At 45.1% G+C, this 18738-nt stretch overlaps 1 protein-coding gene across 1 annotated transcript in view; it reads left to right on the forward strand.

Annotated features, from left to right (window-relative positions):
- The first annotated feature begins 827 nt into the window (after positions 1–827).
- DPP6 (dipeptidyl peptidase like 6) overlaps positions 828–18738 on the forward strand; it is an 830087-nt gene continuing 812176 nt past the window's right edge. The window contains exon 1 of the mRNA XM_084787789.1: positions 828–1128. Within this exon, the coding sequence (XP_084643915.1) occupies positions 1069–1128 (60 nt within the window). The 5' untranslated portion in view covers positions 828–1068. The remainder of the gene's footprint in view (positions 1129–18738) is intronic.

Here is an 18738-nt window from a genome sequence, read left to right on the forward strand (position 1 = left end):
TGTACCTAAATGTGCTTTTGGTCCACAGTGTGGGCTATGGTTCTAAGATGTTGCAATGCGGTCTCTAGAAGCCTCCTCCGCGCTTTCTTGGTTTGTGTGCCTGCATTCTCAAGGGCGGGGATTACTCCTACCTGTGTCCAAACGCTGTCTAATTAAACCAGGGCTTCACACGGGGAGGGAGGGTTAGTCAACTGCAAAGACTTAACTCACAGGAAAAAAAAAAAGTAGTGCGTCCACTGCTCTCCTCAGTTATTACCCCATCAAAGCGGATACAGGCAAATGAAGCCCACCTGCCCCGGTGAGCGCACGCATGCGGCGTGGAAAGGAGGCTATATCCCTCGCTGTGGTTTTTAGGAACCTTGCCAAGGATCCCTGCGTGTCAGCCTTGCTCCGCCTTCGCCCCCCTCCACTTTCTCGCCTTCACCAGTGCAGTGGCTCCTGGCAGAACCTCGCATGCCACCTCCCGACCATCCCCGGGTTTGGCGCCTGGAGCAAGCAGCAGGAGCTGCAGGGGAGCGCGCCCCCTTAGAGTTGCTTTTTCTTAATTAAGCCCGCGCTGAGGGGCGTGACGGCTGCACTTGCAGTCCCGGCAGTTGTGGGTCTGGGGGGCCTTGCAGAGACTGCGCTGGAGTCCCAGCCGCGTGGCTTCGGCGGGTGGCGCGTGAGTGCAGGCGGCTGTCGTGGCTTCCCCGCCCCTGGCGCAGGGCAGGGCTGCGTGGACATCCCGCTCTCCCCACCCAGCTTCTCGCTCCTCCTCGAGTCCTCTTGGAGCTGCTCCCACTTCTGGTTTGGAGAGACCTGGACTGTTTCCCAGCGAGGCAGCCCTGGACAGAGAACCCTCACAAGCGCCTGGCGCCGGCAAGGGCTCCCTCCAGGGTGCGGACAGCTGCTCCTAGGGCTCTGGGCTGCGGATCTCAAGGCATCAGGCAAGAGGGCTCACAGAAGCCTGGATTACAGGTCTCTGCCTGAAGAGGGAAGTCTCCCTGAGGCGCGCGTCTGTATTGCCAGCCTCCACGCGCCCACAAAGTTTGCAAGGTAGAGTGTCCAGACCCCCAACTTCTCGCGGACATGAATCAAACAGCCGGAGCCTCCAACAATGTCAGGTGTCCTCCTGGGAAAGGCCATAAGGTAAGAGACAGGCATCTGAGGGGAGGGGACTATTGCTCACGTCTAAAGAGCTGATGGAGACTTTCATGCAGTCAGAGCTGCCATGCGTCCCTCCCTAGCTCCGCCAGGTCCTTCAGTGGAGACAGCAGATGATGAATGGCGTGGGTTCTCTAGAATGTGTGATGTTTAACAGACCCAGAGGCAGCCAGTGAAAAGGGCTCATTGTGCACACCTGCTCTGGGTTATCCTGGGCTTGGAGATGCTGTGTTGCTGGTCTTCGCTGGTCCAGGTCTAGTGGATGCAGCTGTTGGCCTCATTTGAGTTTTCTGGAAGGATAGGTCTGCGGGAGGCACAGCCCTTGAGTCAGCTCTTCTAGGCTGGAGCTCCTAACGAGGCTTCGCGCTCTTGTCAGTGGCACAGACACGTGCTACATTAACTTTAACGGACCAGTGTGTGTGCCTGCAGTTATTCCTAGGAAATTGGTGAGGTAGAGAGAAAGGGAGCATGCGGGGACTGCGAACCTTAGCAGAAGCCTCTAGGAGCTCAAAGGTTGGACAAGTCTACTTCCTACACTTAAAGATCCAGGTTCTTTCCACACGCATCTTGAGCTTCCGTCTTCCCTTGGCAGCACCGAGGCTTCCTGTTTTTGCTTTTTGTTGTTGTTTGTTTGTTTGTTTCAATCACCTGTAGTTGTCTTGTGAGCAGTTGTGAGCAAATTGTTTACCTGGATACCCAGGGTAGAACACACCAATACAGACTTGCCAAATATTTCAAAGTGTTTAAATTCGTTCTTAATTTAAATATAACTACTGTGGAGTATTTGGTATGCAGCCTGAATCTACACTTGTGAAAACACAAGTTATTATCTTGTGCTTGCTATGACTAAACTTGCATATACATTGCAGACATGTGGCTATTGGCATGTTAGGAAAATGTCATTGGGATTGTCTTGTTGTGTGTTGGGGTCAGTAGTAACACTGGGGTCATGTGGTGGCTGAGGGAAGCCATGGCTGTTACACTGATATAAGTGGGAGCTATGGCCTTAGTACACTTTTATTTCAGATGAGGAGCTGCTGTCACTTACCGGCTATTAGATCTGGATGAAACATTTTAATCAGCAGGTCATGTGACTGATCTCTGTTCTCATGAACTATATGATTTGATCAGTTCCCGGTTCCACATTCACCTTAATATCCAGATAAAATGCCTTTTTAATCCATAATGGCTGACATTATAAGATTTTAAATTAAAAAATAATAAAGTTCCACACATCGGTGATTATAGAGTAGAGACATCTGTGTGGTTCAGAAGATCATTCAATAATTTCTTTGGGGGGAAAAAGGCCTTTGGTTCCAGTGGCAAAGTGCCTTTTTGGCAGAATTGGACTGCAGGGTATCGACACCAATAAAACCTTCCTGGAAGTGTTGGAACACATAGCAGCACTTAGAAGGTGCTAGGCAGAGAACCCCTTAGTCACAAGTCAAGGAATAGCCCATTCATTTGTGGTGTGTCTGCCCGATGCTCAGTTCATCAACCCCATTAACTCAGTAATAAGTCACAATCAATCCATCATTCGTGTCACAAATGCATCTCTGGCTACACCCCATGGATGAAGCGCTGGGTAAGAAGAATGTCAGTGACATTTTTTCCCTTGGAGTTCCCATCACTCCGCCTCTCATGGTCTGAAGTCTGTGGCAGCCCTCCATTGCCCAAAGGGGAGGTTATGTGAGCTATGGAGAAAGATGGTAATTCTTTCTCTTCTCAGAGAAGAGCCCACTTAGGCAAATGGCAATGGTGGAGCTGAGAATTATAAGGTGCCTTTCCTGAATAAAAACAAACTAGCAGAGGGTCTTGGCCGTGGACAAATGCACAATACTGTTGGGACCATTAGGTTACAATGTCTCTTAATAAAATACAAAGTTTAATAATATAAGTTCACTTTCTTAGAAGTTTGAAAAAAGTTGCTTCCACTGTAGCCACTGTTCCCAGTCACCTTGGGAGATGACCACAATGGATTCCCTTATGCAGTGTGGTCTGTGTGTGCTCCTAAGTATGTCTGGGCACATATGTGATAGTGCATGAGGAAGCCGGAGAACACCTCTCAGCCACCATGTATGATCAGTCTTTGAAAGAGGATCTCTCAGTTGCCTGGAATTCTCCAAGGACGCTAGAATGGATGGCTGGTGAGCCTCAGGGACAGTGGTTCTCGACCCTTTCCTATGGTTCCTTACGTCATAGTGACCCGCAACCAGAACATTATTTTCCTTGTTACTTATAGCTGTAATTTTGCTACTGTTACAAATTGTAATGTAAATATTTTTGGAGAGAGAAGTTGGCCAAAGGGGTTGCAATCCACACAGGTTGAGAACTGCTGCTCAGGGATTTGTCTGTGTCTGCCTCAAACTCATGTCTTCAGACACTTTCCAGACTGGGCCATCTCCTGGTTCAATGCAGACAGTCGTGGAGGGACACCTTGTCTTGTAGGTGGCTGCTCAATGGTCTCCAGGGCTAAGATCCAAAAGCTCACTGTTGTACCTTTTGTATGGTCCAAAATGTGAGACAATTGACCATCTGCTGAGGGCCACAGAGGGAAGGACCCAGTGCTCCAGAGAAGTAAAGCGCACAAAATAAGGCGGTATGGAATGGTAGGTAAGTATTTCCCATGGAGTCATAGAGTCACTCTTGAACTGGCTTGTGCCTGGGGTTCACTGAGCGCTTGATAGCAACTAGGGCTGTTGTGCAGGGAGCCAAGGGTGGACTGACAGGGACAGGCTGCCTATGGTCTGATCCAGGCCATAGCCCATCCTGGGTTGTTATTGGCTCCTGGAAACTTACAAGAGCCTTGAAGGAAGGCAGCAAGATTGAGTTTTGTAGGCAGCAGAAAGAGGGAACTGAAAGCTACACAGCTTCAGTTCTGCAGGACCACACTCTCCCCTGCTGTGGTGGTTTGAATGAAAATGGCCTCCATAGGCTTATAGGGACCGGCACTATTAGAAGGCATGGCCTTGTTGGAAGAAGTGTGCCACTAGAGGGGTGGGCTCAGAGGCTTCAAATGCTCAGTCAAGCCCAGTGTCACTCTCATTGCTACTGCCTGGGGAATTAGGCTGTAGAACTCTCAGCTCCTTCTCCAGCACCATGTCTGCCTGGCACTGCCACGCTTCCCATCATGATGACAATAGACTAAACTTTTGAACCTATAAGCCAGCCCCAGTTAAATGTTTTTCTTTATTAGAGTTGTCGTGGTCATGGTGTCACTTCACAGCAATAAAACTCCAAGACACCTGTTCAAAAAGTTGAGCGGGACAGAGACAGTGGAGGAAAATTCCAACCAAAGAGGACTTCCTTTCCTCCTCAGGACTAAGGAGAAAGCATGGCTCTAGTGGAGGTGTTTTGGTGTTATTGTGCTGTTTTTTGTTTGTTTGTTTGTTTGTTTTCTCTCAGGCCTGTATTATCTGAGGCCCTGGACTGCTTGAAACTCAGGACAGCCATGTCTATGTCCCAACAAAAACTCATAATTTTACTTAAAACATGAGGTGTGCACACATGCACACGCACACTGGGTGCATATGCGGAGGTCAATGTGGAATGCCTTCATTTATTCCTCTCCATCTTAGTTGTATTTCTCTTTATTTAGTGCATCTCTAGCTCACTGAATCTATAGTTCTGATTGGCTAGACTGGCTGGCCAGAAAGATCAGTGATCTTCCTGTCCACAATAGCAACCCTTTTCTCCAAAACTTGAGATGTAGACACGTACAACTGCACTTGGCATTTCACTTGGGTGTGGGGATATAAAGTCAGTTCTTGACACTCGTGCAGCAAATACTTAACCCACTGAACTAGCAGGCCAGCCCCACACTATGATCATTCCAGTAGTTGTTTGTATAACTTGATTGCACCGTTCTTTTAAAAATATGTTAAATTTATTATTTAAAATATTTATACATGCATACAATGTATCTTGGTCGTATCTACCCTGCCCCTCCAACTCCCTTTCTCCCAACTTCATGTTGGACCCCACTGCTTTCTTTTATATAACACAATGGGTCCAATTAATACTTCTTGTCTGGGCATAAATGTGAGGCCAATTACTGTGGCACTGGCAATCTCTAGAAGCCAACACCGCTTAGGAAAAGTTAGCCTCCCCACAGTAGCCATCAGCTGTATGGCTCCTCTGCTAGGGGCTGGCTAGGGAACCCTTTCCCCAGCTATGCTTGCAGTTTAATTGGGTCTCTCTTGTGCAGTTCTTATACAGCTACTGTGAATTGTATGTGCAAAAGCCATGGCATACCCAGAGGACAGCATGTCTCAGAATTCCCAACCCCATCCTCTAGTTCTTAATTCCTTCTGCCTTATCTTCCATGTTGTTTCCTGGTTCTTGAGGAGGGGGAGGGGGTGGAAATCCATCCGTGGTGGAGCACTCACAGTTTGTATGGCTCTCTAGTGTGAATGTGTAGATGATAATGTCCTTTGGCAATGTCAGAAAGCTGGATATACCTGACAGCTTTTCTAAAAGAGCGACTTCACTTGTGGCCCTGTGTTGTCAGTCTCACACTAGCATCAAAGCAATGGTGGTTGATCAGCCCTCCATCTCTAGAAGCCGTGGAGTTAGCTATCCAAAGCTTGCTCACAGAAACTCAGTTATGTCAGAGCATCAAGACATTAGTTCACCTCCATGTCTGGCTTTTTGTTTGTTTGTTTGCTTCACTGTAGGGTCCTTAACAGTTTGGTTATCCAAGCCACTTACACAACTCCCTGAGGGTTTCTGCAATGACAGCCTTCTCTCTGCCACTCTCTAATCCCTGTCATCTCTGACATGACACGTGAAATTTTTTACCAAGCTATTTACTTTCTGCTTCCAGTGCTTATTTTGCCAGGAGGATGGGGTAGAAAAGATACTCCGTGTTGGCTCATGTGTGTGTCTGTTCCCCTTGACACTGGGTGGAAAAAAAACATGTGTTAATGGAAACCATTTTGGAACAATCAGATGATATTTTGTGGAATGATGTGAGCCTGAATTTTGACTCTTGTGTGGGCTTGGATACACAGGTACACATACATGTATATCTGGAATTCAGGTAGAAGGATACATTTATTAACCAAGGTAAATAGTATTACAATGTTGCTAATAAAATTCCTGCACATGTATTTACAAATGTACTTAGAAAAAAAACCCCATGGTTTGCTTCAAAAGAACCTGGATGTATAAAAATGTGGCTAGCAGGAATCATACCCTCTTTTTTTTTCAGGAGCAGAATTCCAGTTTGACAGGACTCTGTTTTTCTTTTGGTACTTTAAGGATTGTCTTCTACTGAGTTTAGGTCTTCTCCCCCGTCCCCTCGCGTGCGCTCTCCCCCTCCATACACAAAACTGTTGGAATTCTTGTTCCCTGTCTGCCATATATCATCTTCTCTCTCTATTTTCAGGACTGCATCAGTGTCTTTGAGTTTCCATATTCACCAGTCATGTACTCAAGTTTAATTTTGTTTATGTTTACCCTGCTAGTAGTTTAGGGGTTACCTTGAATCTTTAAATGCAACATATTTGGAAACTTTGTAGCTGCTGTCTGTTCAATTTTTTTTTCTTGTCTCATTCTTTGTTTGTCAGGGTGACAAGTGTGTGTGTTACTCAATGAGACTTTGAACCTCTTGTAAGGTCCATCTTTTAGGCCCAACTGCTGCCCTTCATGCGATCCACTGTGCCTGTGTGCAACATCTGCTCCATCACCTTCTGCTCTGTGGACTGTTGCCACAGAAGGAGAATAGGGTAGGATTACAGGACCCTGTGGTGGTTCTGATGAATCACCATAGGCCCATAGGGAGTGGCATTAGTAGGAGGTGTGGCCTTGTTGGCATATATGTGGACTTGTAGGAGTAGGTGTGGCCTTGTTGGCATATATGTGGACTTGTAGGAGTGGGTGTGGCCTTGTTGGAGTAGGTGTGGCCTTGTTGGAATAGGTGTGGCCTTGATGGAGTAGGTGTGGCCTTGTTGGAGTAGGCATAGTCTTGCTGGGGGAGTGAGTCACTGGGATGGGATTTGAAGTTTCAGATACTCAAGCTAAGCCTAGTAGCTCACTTTTCAATCCTGCTCCCTGAGGATCCAGATGTAGAACTCTCAGCTACTCTCCAGCACCATGTCTGCCTGCGTGCCACCATGCTTCCCAACATGATAATAATTGACTAAACCTCTGACCTGTGAGCCAGCCCCAGTTAACTGTTGTCCTTTATAAGAGTGCCTGTGGTCACCGTATCTCTTTGCAGCAATAGAACACTGACTAACAGACCCTCCTCTGATTATCCAGCCATCTCTGCCCACCAGATGCATGCAGTTCTACCTGAATTGCACTGGCCTTGCCATCTCATGGAAGGGTAGCGTATATAGGCTGTTGAACACAGGGGAAGGGTGCTCCATCTACACAGACACAAGGGAGCCATTGTCCATGCTGGGTGCGGCCTTCCCAACGCAGCTCTTTGCATGTCACCCCTCTCCTGTCAGCCACTCCTTATCCAAGTCCTATGAGTAAGCCTAGTAAACACAATGGTACCCCAGGGTGAACTGCGGTGAGTCTACTTGGTTCTGTTGTTGGGATCTTGAGAAATGAGGACTGACATAGTTCGTCAGACTGCAGAAAAATCTGCAACAGACAGTCATTAGATTTTGTCTCTATTTTTTTTTTCTCATCTTTGGCTATAACTGTTGCTCTAGCCTCACCTTTGGTACGTCTTTTACTTCTCTATTCTGCTGTTGGCTCACTCAGACCTTTTTTTTTTTTTTTTTTTTTTTTGATGCTACTTTTAAAATGTTATTAGAATTTCTACTTTGTTGCTTCTTCTTGCTCCTGGCTTCCTGTTGGAAGCTGTGGTGCTCCTTCATCTATGGTAAGCATCCTTTTTCTCTCTTTGATGAACTGCATTATGTAGCCACTGCAGACCCTTGTCTGTTGGTCCTAACATCCCAGTGTCCCTCCTTGTCAGTCCATGTCAACTCATTTTCTCCTTGAGGATTGGCTGTAGGCTTCTTCCCTCGTGTTAAAGTCCAACTTTATCTTGGGCATAGTCAGCACTTAGAAACTCGGATTCTCTTAGGTTTCTCTGATGATTTATTGGTTGCTTGTTCTTATGAATAATTTAGTTGAGTGGCAACCCAAATGCAAATTTTGTTCTTTTATCTTTACTTAGGTCACTGAAATCTTCACAGTGCCTATGTGGGTGCAGCTGAAGTCTCAGGTGGGATCTAGGCACAGCACTCTACGTCTTTGCTCTTTTCTTCCAGAACTCCGTTCTCTCTGTCTCTATCTCTCTTTTTCCCTTCCTCCCTCTCTCTCCCTCCCTCCCTCCCTCCCTCCCTCTCTCTCCCTCTCTCCAGCTTCTAAAGTTAGCACACCCCTGTCTACCCTAAACCTGAACCTGAACATCAGGTGTTTCTGTCTTTCTCTCTGTTTCTATATCTCTGTCTGTCTGTCTGCTCCCCTTCCTCTCTCCCTCCCTCCCACTATCCCTCCCTCCGTCTCTCCAGCTTCTAGAGTTAGCACACCCCTGTCTGCCCAGAACCTGAACCACAAATGTCTCTTACACATGCCTACCGATTTTCCTTCTGTGTTTTCTGTACAGATCCTGCTGTCCTGGGTGCAACAGTTCAGCAGAAACTACCTTATCCACAGCTGGACATGCAGCTGCACCTGTATCTCTTCATCAATAAACTTGGTGCCCAGTAGTTGCCAATACTTTCTTAGCTAGAGATAAGTCCTTGTGAGCAGCACCCCTCCCGGACCCCCATATGTGCCTGGATTTGGTCTGGCTTGATCTTGTGCAGGTCTTATGCATACTGGGCAACTCCCCTGTCATGTTTGGAAATAATACCTATCTTGACGCTGGCTCTTTCCCAGCACCCGTCCTTTTTCCCTTTCTTCTCTTTTGTGAGCCTTCCTGCTTGGATCTGTAGAGCTTTGTCCTCCTAGACACACACTTCATTGGAAGCAAGCAGCCTCCTCTTCTCTATGACATGAAGGCTCTGACCTCAATTTCCAGATAGCTTGGTCACTATCTTCACTTTCTGGAAGGCCCTTTCTCAGATGACTAAATCGTCAGTTGAGCCACAAGCTACCTTGAGCCAAGAAAAGCTCAAGTGAACTCCTGGCTCCTCAATGATCCTTCTGTGACACACTGTGTCTCCTTCCCTTCGTGTCCTTCCTTCCCCACAATGCATGAGCACAGCACAAAACCAACTTCCTCTTAGGAATCTCCATTGCAACTTCCGGCCCCACAGGTCAGCCCAGCTCATTGTTTGCTTCTTAATTTCACCCTTTCTCCCTGTTTTGATCTCGTTCCCTGATCCTGATGGTTGGCATCTGTCACCTTCTATGGCTGCACCTGGTTTCTCTTGTGTTTGCAAATCTCGTACACCTAACATGGAGTGTTTCAAGACAGGATCTAGTCTGGAAGGTCATTTCTCTCAACCCCCTCATTTCTTCAGCTGAGATTCAAGATAATGCAGCTGATTAGTGAGAGTCAGAATGCTCTCACGCCAGCTGCCCACTGCCATTCTTGCCAAGTTCTACCACACCAGACTGTTTTGTATCTGTCCCACCAGAGCATACAAAGATAAAGGAGTCACACCCAGCATGGATGCAGTGTAGGCACACTGCAGCCTGTTGAATAGCTTAAAGACACCTCCCTAGTGCCCAGCATTAGGAAGTGTTGCATCCACTTGTATCTTTCCCGCCCCTCTTATTTATACTAAACGAGAAGTCTACTTCTTTGATAATTTCAGAAAGAAATAGGAAAGGGCACTATATAAATAAGAAATGTAAATTCTTTTTACTACCCAGGAACTAAATCATCCTGAAGGATTTTGGAAAGTTTAATGTGGTACATGCAAGATAAATTGCCTTAATGACTTCCAGTATATCAGTAAAAATCTATTTATGTTATTTTGGTTTTACATTTTATTGATTTTAAAATTTTTAATTGTCCCCATTTTCTGAGTTAAATGCATAAAATGAATATAAGCTCATGCATAAGTTAAATTTCCAGGAATAAAAAGCAGTAAATGAGTAGTAATTGTTTTCCTTGTTCCATTTGTTGGACCATTTTTTTTTTTCAGTCAAAAGCTGAATCTTGAGTGTGCCACATGGCTGCTCCCTCTATAAGGACTTCCAAGTATGACTCACCCAGCTAAGGCTTGAAACTATTTGGGAAAATTTGTTCAGTGATGTAGATTGTGGACAGACTAATTTCCTTGTCATCCCCTACACAATATATCACCACAACTATTTTACAATAATGATACTATATGATGTTTTGTAAGAAATCAGGAGATGATCTGAAGGCAGGCAACTATCGTAGCATCTTAATATGGATGTAGATGGTTTGTGAATATCTGTTAAGCTTTACATCTGTAGGGGCTCAGGAACCCATCCCTGTGAGTACCACTCAGTGGAATGAAGAGCTATATCCAGGGATCCATCAGTAATGCTGAAAAGGACCTTAGCATATCCATCTCTACTCATACACCCAGTCATGAGCACAAGACATGTAGTCCATCAGTTCTTCAGGCTTAAACCACAGGCTGATCTCTTTCTCAGCACTTTCTTCTGAATTGCTGCCATGAAGGGTGTTCCTTCCAAATGGAATGCAGAAATCCCCTCGAATGGTACCTGGCTTAGACTCAGCTGGATTGACCTATCCCAGCATCACTCTGCCTGTCTTCACAACACTGAGCCCCTCCCAGACCAGGGCCACCACAGGCCTTGAGTTCATGTACTTCACCAGCCCTGGGAAGAAAGGATAGTCCTTCACATCAACGTAGTACTGCTTCAGGTGTGCCTCAGAAGCCACAAGGCGCTTCATGGGCACCAGGTGGAACCCCTTCTACCTTAAGCACTTGACAATCTTGCCCACCAGGCTGTGTTGAGTGCTCTCTTGCTTGATGGCAATGAAGGTGAGCTGGGGTTGGCCATGGTCTGCAGGCCCACAGGCTGGCCCTGGTGGTGGGTTGGTGTGGCCATGGGAAGGTGACAGAGGAGGAGCTTTGTTAGCTGAGCTGGGTGTCACGCTTGTCAGAGCATTTACTTCTGAGGGTGGGGCACATTGAGCTAGGCCTTGAGTCCCTAACAAGGTTCAATGTTGTTAGAGTCCCAGCCTGCAAAGCATCTGGGCACACTGCTGGCCATTAGTAAGCCAGATATAAACATGGGGACCAAAGATGGTTCTATAGTGAAATAGTCTTAGTAACAAAAGAGCACCAGTAGGTCCTTCAGCCTCTGGAGGCCACTCAGTTGAAGGATGTTTTCAGTTGCCCAACAAATAGTCTTTTCAGGGGCCCTTACTGCTGGTTGTTGTTGTTGTTGTTTTTGTGATTACCAAAATGCTTTGTGATTTAAAATCAATATTAAATATGTTGATAATTACTGTTTTTACTCTTAAAATATCAAGACTTGAAAGACTATGGTTAACAACTTGGTTGAGATATACTGTACAGATTCACATTGTACATGCAGTCAATTTTTACATAAGTGTGCACACACACGTGAGAACACTGAGTAGATTAAGTATCATTCTAGAAAGTTCCATATGCCTTGTGATCTCTTTTCTGACCCTCCTACCTCACCTAATCTTCCACAACCAAAATTTCACTTTCTATTTTCACTTTCAAAGATATTGTATGTGAATGTTAAAGTGTGAGCACTTTTGTGACAACTTTCACTAAGTTAGATGTTCAGATATGTTCATACTGTAAGCCTGTATCAGTAGTTTACTTAGGGCCAATATGGCCAGGCTCTGGATTGGAACTCTAGCATCACCACATAAATCATTTGTTGCAGAGTAATGTGAGACTGTGAGTCTATGCTGTGATTTCTGTGACATCCTACTATGATGGACATTTGGATGCTTTAGATTTGGAGATACTGTCAACAAGATGTTTTAAGCCTTTGTGCACAAGTGTTTTGGGGCATATCTGGTATCTCATGTAGTTAGGCCATATGGTAGGTATGTGGTATATGTGGGGGGGAGGGGTCATGTGTATGCAAAGGCCAAAGGTCAAAGTCTGGGTGTCATTTCTAAGGAGCTATCTACCTTGTTTTTTGGGACAGAGTTTTTCATTGACTTGTCACTCACCACATAGGCTAGGCTAGCTGGCCAGGAGTCCCACATACCCACCTGTTTCCACCTCCCCAGGGCTGAGATTATGTGCACATTAAAAAGTCCAGGTTGTTTAGGTGGCTTCTGGGACTTGAACTCAGGTCCTCATGTTTGTGCAGTGCCCACTCCCTGATCAGATTGTTTTAAAAGTTTAACCTGCCAAACTGTTTTCAGTAATAGCTTTAGAAGTCTACTTTCTATCCATGTGTAAAAGGTTTTCAGTCTCTCTGAATCCTTGCCAACTCTTTGAATGACTTTATTCACGTGTGTAAGTTGACATACTTGGGAGAGTTGAGATACATATTTCACCAGTGACTAATTGTGCCAAACATTTTTTTTATGCTCCTTGTCTGTCCACACATTGCTGAGGGGTCTGTGGAAATTTCTGACACAGTCCTGGTGACCCACTTGCATTCTGTTGAGTTGAGGTTCTTCATGAATAATCAATATCAAGCACATGACTTGCTAAATGTCCCTCCCCTCCATGGCAACTTCTGAAGACTATAAATGTGCACTTTAGATGTTTACATGCAGGAGGAAAAAGCAGCTATGATTCATACCCACCACTGAAAGGAAAGATTTGCTCAAAGTGGGTCATAAATAAGATGTCAAACCCAAGCCCTTCAAAGATCCAGAAGAAAGTATGAGGTAGCATGTTGACTCAGCTTATCAGTTTTGTAGACATTTTCGGAGAACTAGCTTGGAAGCATTTTACTTTCTTTGTTTAAACTCCTTGTCCTATGGATTTCGGATTTGGATTTTCTATTCCTGACTTTGAATTTAGTATTCTTTCTTCCTTTCTTAAAGAAAGGACTGACTTAGGCCCATATCCCCATTTAACTTGGATTTTTAATATAAACTGCACACCAAGTTTTGCTTTTCTAAAGTTCTTGCATTTATTCTTTGAGAATTTTATAGGTGCATACAACATGTTTGAACTTAATCACACAATTCTTCCTCCAGTTTCCCCTGGGCTGCTCCTCCAGTGCACTTCCCTGACAATTTCATGTCCTCTTCCTCGCATTAAAAAAATATGTATATATACATGTGTGTGTATATATATTATCCTATCATATACATACATACATACATACATACATACTTGATATCCTATCAAGTCGAGCTAATGTGGACATGGGTCTGGGCCACCTGTCCACTGGAGCTCTGGGAACCTGGAATTTCCACACCCTGAACAAAAATGACTACCTGTCACCTAACAGGTATCAACTAACTACCAGTCACGCCTCAGGTGGAAATGGGGATTTAAGAGACCTCCCCCATATATGCTGAGATTATGACCAGCTGGATCTCGTTCAGGCACCTACACAGCTACTGTGAGCTCATGAGTGCAGTGGCCATGTCATATCTGGATGAGAGCGTTTCGCAACACTCCTCCCCATGCTCCAGTCCTTATATTCTTTCTGCCATATCTTCTGTCATGTTGCCTGATCTTAGATATCAGGAGCTCGGTCCACATGGCCCATCCACAGTGCCTACAGCTGCCCATAGCTGACACTCTGACCAGATCGGAGTCTCTGAATTATCACTGCCTACTGCAAAAAGAAGCTTCTCTGCCTGAGGCTGAGTGATATGTTCCCTGTTTATCCATTTTGACCAGAAGCGAAAGCCTTTGTGAAAATAGTTTTAAATAGTTTGAAATATCCTTTTCTATCTTAGAAATCCAAATCTTAAACTAAAATAGCACTAAAACATGTAATTGTAAGAAAGTATGCTATACACTTCTCTCACAGTCTTAGGGTATCTTTTGATATAAAAGCATCCCCCTATGTTATGATATCTACTTGGCAAACTGAGGCATTTATCATTGCCCAGTGATTTAAAGACTAGTGTGCCTCCTGTTGGCATGGCTCACCTGCGCTGTCCTTCTGCACGGACTGTCTTCCTCATTCCTCCATGGTCAGTACATGCGCATCCTTCAAAGTGAAGCAAGTCTCCTGCAGGCACCGTATTCATGAATCTCTTTGTTTTTTTTTAAATCAAATTTTCAATAATTCAATCTGGTTATATTCAGAGTAATTTTGAGTGATAAAAACTACTTCTCTTTTTTCATTATTTTCTGGCTTTTAACAGCCAAGCTGTTTCTTCTCTTGTGCTGTCTTCCTCCATGGCTGATGTTTCTGGTGGTGTAGTCACACAGTTTTGTTGGTGTGACTCTCTGGTAAGCCTTTGCTTTTTGGTTACCGTGTGGAAGCGTATGAAACCTTGAATTTTCTTCAAGCCTGTTATGAATGAGATTTTATTGCAAACAGCTATCAGATTTTACTCCCCATATTTTAAGTGTTTAGTGCCTGAATTTCACCATCTATATTATGCACCTTTACACAGTTTAATTTAGTGATAGCTATTGCGGATCATTTTGCCCTCTAAGCGTCATCCTGGGAAGGAATGGCACACCGTCACTGCAGGCTTAGATGTTCTGGATCGAGACGACCCGAGGACCAGAGTTCTCAGCTGCCCACTAAATCTTCTGGCTTCCTGTATTTGGTATCGTTGGTCAGAAGTCATTCTTCAGGTGGAAGTGACTGCAAAGCAGACCCAGATGGACAGCCTTTGCTTTTGCTTGCTGGGAAGATGTTTTTCTCCTGTTTTTGAAACACAGCTTTGATAGGTAAGATATTCTTAGTTGATACATTTTTCTCTCAGCATTTGAACACGGTGCTGCTGTGTTCTTTCCTGTCCTGCAGAGTGCATGTACAGAGGGCACCAGCCTGGAAGCAAATGCCTTGCTAGCTCTCCATGGACATTTTCAGGAGGGCCATTCTCTGAAGTACCTTGCCACCTGTCATTTTATGGATGCCTCATTTTGTGAGTTCCATTACTGGAGACACTTTAGTTTCTTTTGGATGAGTTGTGACCTGTCAGCTCCCTGTGTCTTAGTGCTGGTGTTTGCACACATGTGGAGACAGCCACAATTTTGGTTTTTACAAAAAGGATAGGGTTTGGTTTGTTTTTTTTTTTTTTTCTTTTTATTCTAGCTGGTGGCTTATGTGTGTACCCCCTGCTGATAACCTTGGGCAAGCAGAGCTTGCTCTCTGGTTCTGTGTGTGTCTGTGTGAACTCTGAGCTCAGATGGCACATCTGCCATGGTCCAGCTCTCCAGCGACTGTGTCATGCAGCCAAATGACCCTGCTGAACAGGCACTGAAACTCTTGCGACCCATCTAGGCCCCAGGGTGGGCTCCCTGCACAGAAGGCACCACTCTGCTTTCAGCAGTTGGACAGAGTTCCTGGGGTGGGCTGGACCAATCAGCTGCTTGCAATTTGTTGTCCTATGAGATCCCGAGGTGGTCTTTAAGCCCCCAGAACACACTAAAGTTCCCTTTGTAGCAGAACCATCTCTCTCCCTGGACTCTCAATCACTTTTGAAGCAGGATCTGGAAAGAGGGCTACTTTCCAGGTTATCATTAGATGGAACTTGCCAGAACTGAGTTTATCAGACAAATAGTGGGGCTTTGTGACAAGAGATAAAAAGAAACAAGAGAAAATCAACCTTCCTGGCATCAGGAGATAACACTGAGGAGCAGAACAGAAATGCTGCTTGCTGTTTGGTTTTTCAGAGAAGTGTCAATAAGATTCTTCTGTGTTCGCTAATGTTTTACTGTTGGACCTTCGGTTTCGTCACATCGGTTGGGCAGTTTGCTGTAGCATTAAGTAGAAGTTCAAAACAGAGGGAGGACAAGAGCCTTGTCTTCCCAGGGGAGACAGGAAATCTAGGTTATATCCATAATGTGTCTGCCTTTTTTTCTTTTAAGTACTTTGTATGAGTATTGATTTTTTTTCTTTTTCAATCAAATGAACTCTACCAAAAATGCTGCATAATTTACAAAGCTCCTTCAGGTTTTTCTGTATGCACTCAGCCTGACCTCCAACCCTGAATGAGTTCACCAGTGTTATTGTGAATAGTATAAACTCTGGGAGTAACCAACAAACAAATATGTAACCAGTTCTAAACAGAAATGCCTGAGTTTTCAAGGTAGCACCCCTCCTTCTGGTCTGTTTGAATTATTAATGGTGGAGTTGACTAAGTTAAAATGCCCTGTCTAGGCTAAGGTACTTTGGCAAGCCCCAGCTTTTATTCAGAGCTAGACTCTTCTCCCTCCCACCCAGGCTTGCTGTGAGTGTAGATGCATGAGCTGGAGGTGGTTGGGGCTCTCTTTGGAGGTGAGCAGATCTCACCCTAGAGGTGGGTATCTCCTTGTCACCTCTCTTGCATGCCCATTTTTCATCTTGAATTGTCTTGTCTTCATTTCTCACTCCTCCAAATTTCAGATCATGTGAGTTGGAGAAAGGTAGACACAGTGCCACATGGTGGCAGGTTTAGTACAAACACATAGATGAAGATGACCATTTCTTTTCTTTCTTTCTCTTTTCGTTTTAGTTCAGTTTAGCTTCCGTTTTCTTTCTTTTTTTCCCCTCCATTTATTTATTTATTTATTTATTTATCATTTAATCGCTTTGCATTCTGATCCTTACGGGGAGCTTCCTGGAGAATTTCGCTTGAGAATCACACAAGGCCGTGCAAGGTGGCTGTTGTCCTCTCTCCACCTGTGACTGTCACTCGTTTTCCTGTGTCCTGTGGTTCCCTCTGCTAGTCACTCTGCCTTGTCAGTGTGATCCTTCCACAGGGACATATGGTCCAGTTCTAGTTCACGAGAAGCATCCTTACTTTCCCCACCACCCGCAGAAAAGGCTCACCTGATTTGAAAAGGGTCTTTTTGAGAGCTGGTTATTTGCATTCTAAGAACACCAATGTACCCAGAACTGGGGTTTACATGCTGGCTTCGTTTGTCACAATCAAACATCATAGAAAAATATCAGATGAAGAATTCTAGAAATAAAGAATTCCTACATTTCTAGCTTTATGCTTCCCTGAGTAATGTGTTATTGAGCCTGCTAGCCTGCTGCCCAGCTCCATGGTGGCTGGTTGGAGCCATTGCCTCCTGTGGGCTGCTCCCTCACCCCCTCCTGTCAGTCACTCCTTCCTCCCAGTGATCAAATGCACAGTATGGCTAAGCAATGGCTCTGAAGCTCAAGGGCAGAGATGCTGGCAGCTCGAGAATGCTGACCTGCAATCAGAGCATGGTCCCTTCAAGCGAAAGGGGTGGAACTGGAAGAGACTTTCTTCTTCTTATTTTTTTTAGATTCATTTATTTTAGTTTATGCGTATGAGTGTTTTACCTGAATGTATGTATGTGTACCTTGTGTGATCCTGGTGTCCATGGAGGCCAGGAGAGGCTGCCGGATTCCCTAGAACTGAAGTTACATCTCAGTTTGGTAAATGCTTGCTTGGAAACTCCGACCCAATTACTCAAGAATAACTTGTATCCCACACCATAGTCCCCATGTGAAATAGTAGGGGCAGGACTAAGGGCAGAAAATGATCCATATTACTCTCACCCAGACATGCTCTTTCCTCCCTTCAAGTCCCACAAGACCTCCAGCCTCGAGTGCTACAGTGCAGTCTCCACGTCCTCAGAGAGACTGTGGCCCTTGCTTTGTTCCTATTGAAAGTGCAATTCGGCTTCTGGAGGGGCCCACCTCTGTCTTCTAGTTCCGTGTTGCCTTCACTAATCCCTATCTAGTGGGTCCTGGCAACTGAACCTTGATCCCCTGGAAGAGCAGCAAGTGCTCTTCACCGCTGAGCCATCTCAGGGTCAGAAGAGGTTTGGAGATAAGGACTACATTCACGTTACCTGTTTCAGTATCTTGCTTTATCATCGATTGTCGGTCTCTCAGCATGTCTAATTCACAAATTACACCTTCCAAGGAAGAGAAAGAACCACAGTACATGAAGACATGTCCATGCTACTAATGACTCCAGGCGTCCACTGAGAGGTCTGTACTGCAGGTGTGTGTTCACACGTAAGAAATGGGGAGAGCACGAGAGGACTCACTTCCTTCCCTGGCAACCCCCTGCCTGTGCTTCTTTGATGCACACTTGTGCATCTGAGTCAGCTCAATTTTGGGGGGGTTTCTCATTCCAATACAGATGAGTGGCCTGAGTGGACCCTGAGGTGCTACTTCAGAATCAAACTCCCAAAAGGATGTCTGTGCTCTGTGGTCTTCTGGCTACACTTTGGGTGTCAGGAAACTTTTTCTTTGACAGAATAACTGCAAAGACAGTACTTTGCACTGTGTGTGAATGTCAAGGTCTGTGGGCATTTTGATGTTATGAAGATAGTCTTAATGGTGATTTGACCACTACAGTCTTCTATTAATTTGAACTGTGGTTTAAAGTTTTGGTGTCCTTTATGTGGAAAGTAGTGTTAGAATAGGAACAAGGATTTGGGGTTGGTTCCATGCTCAGTTTCGCTCCCAGGTGCCCCAGGCTATAAGCAGACATCCATGTGTCCATCTTCTGCCTACTTTCATTAAGCGTGTGTTGTCTTAGCTGGTTTCCAGAAGTCTAGCTTATGCTATCTCTTTATTTTCAAATACAACTTATATTTATGTACCCATATTCTTATAAAC

This window comes from Acomys minous, assembly GCF_964271855.1.
Source record: "Acomys minous genome assembly, chromosome: 6".
NCBI classification, from domain to species: domain Eukaryota; kingdom Metazoa; phylum Chordata; class Mammalia; order Rodentia; family Muridae; genus Acomys; species Acomys minous.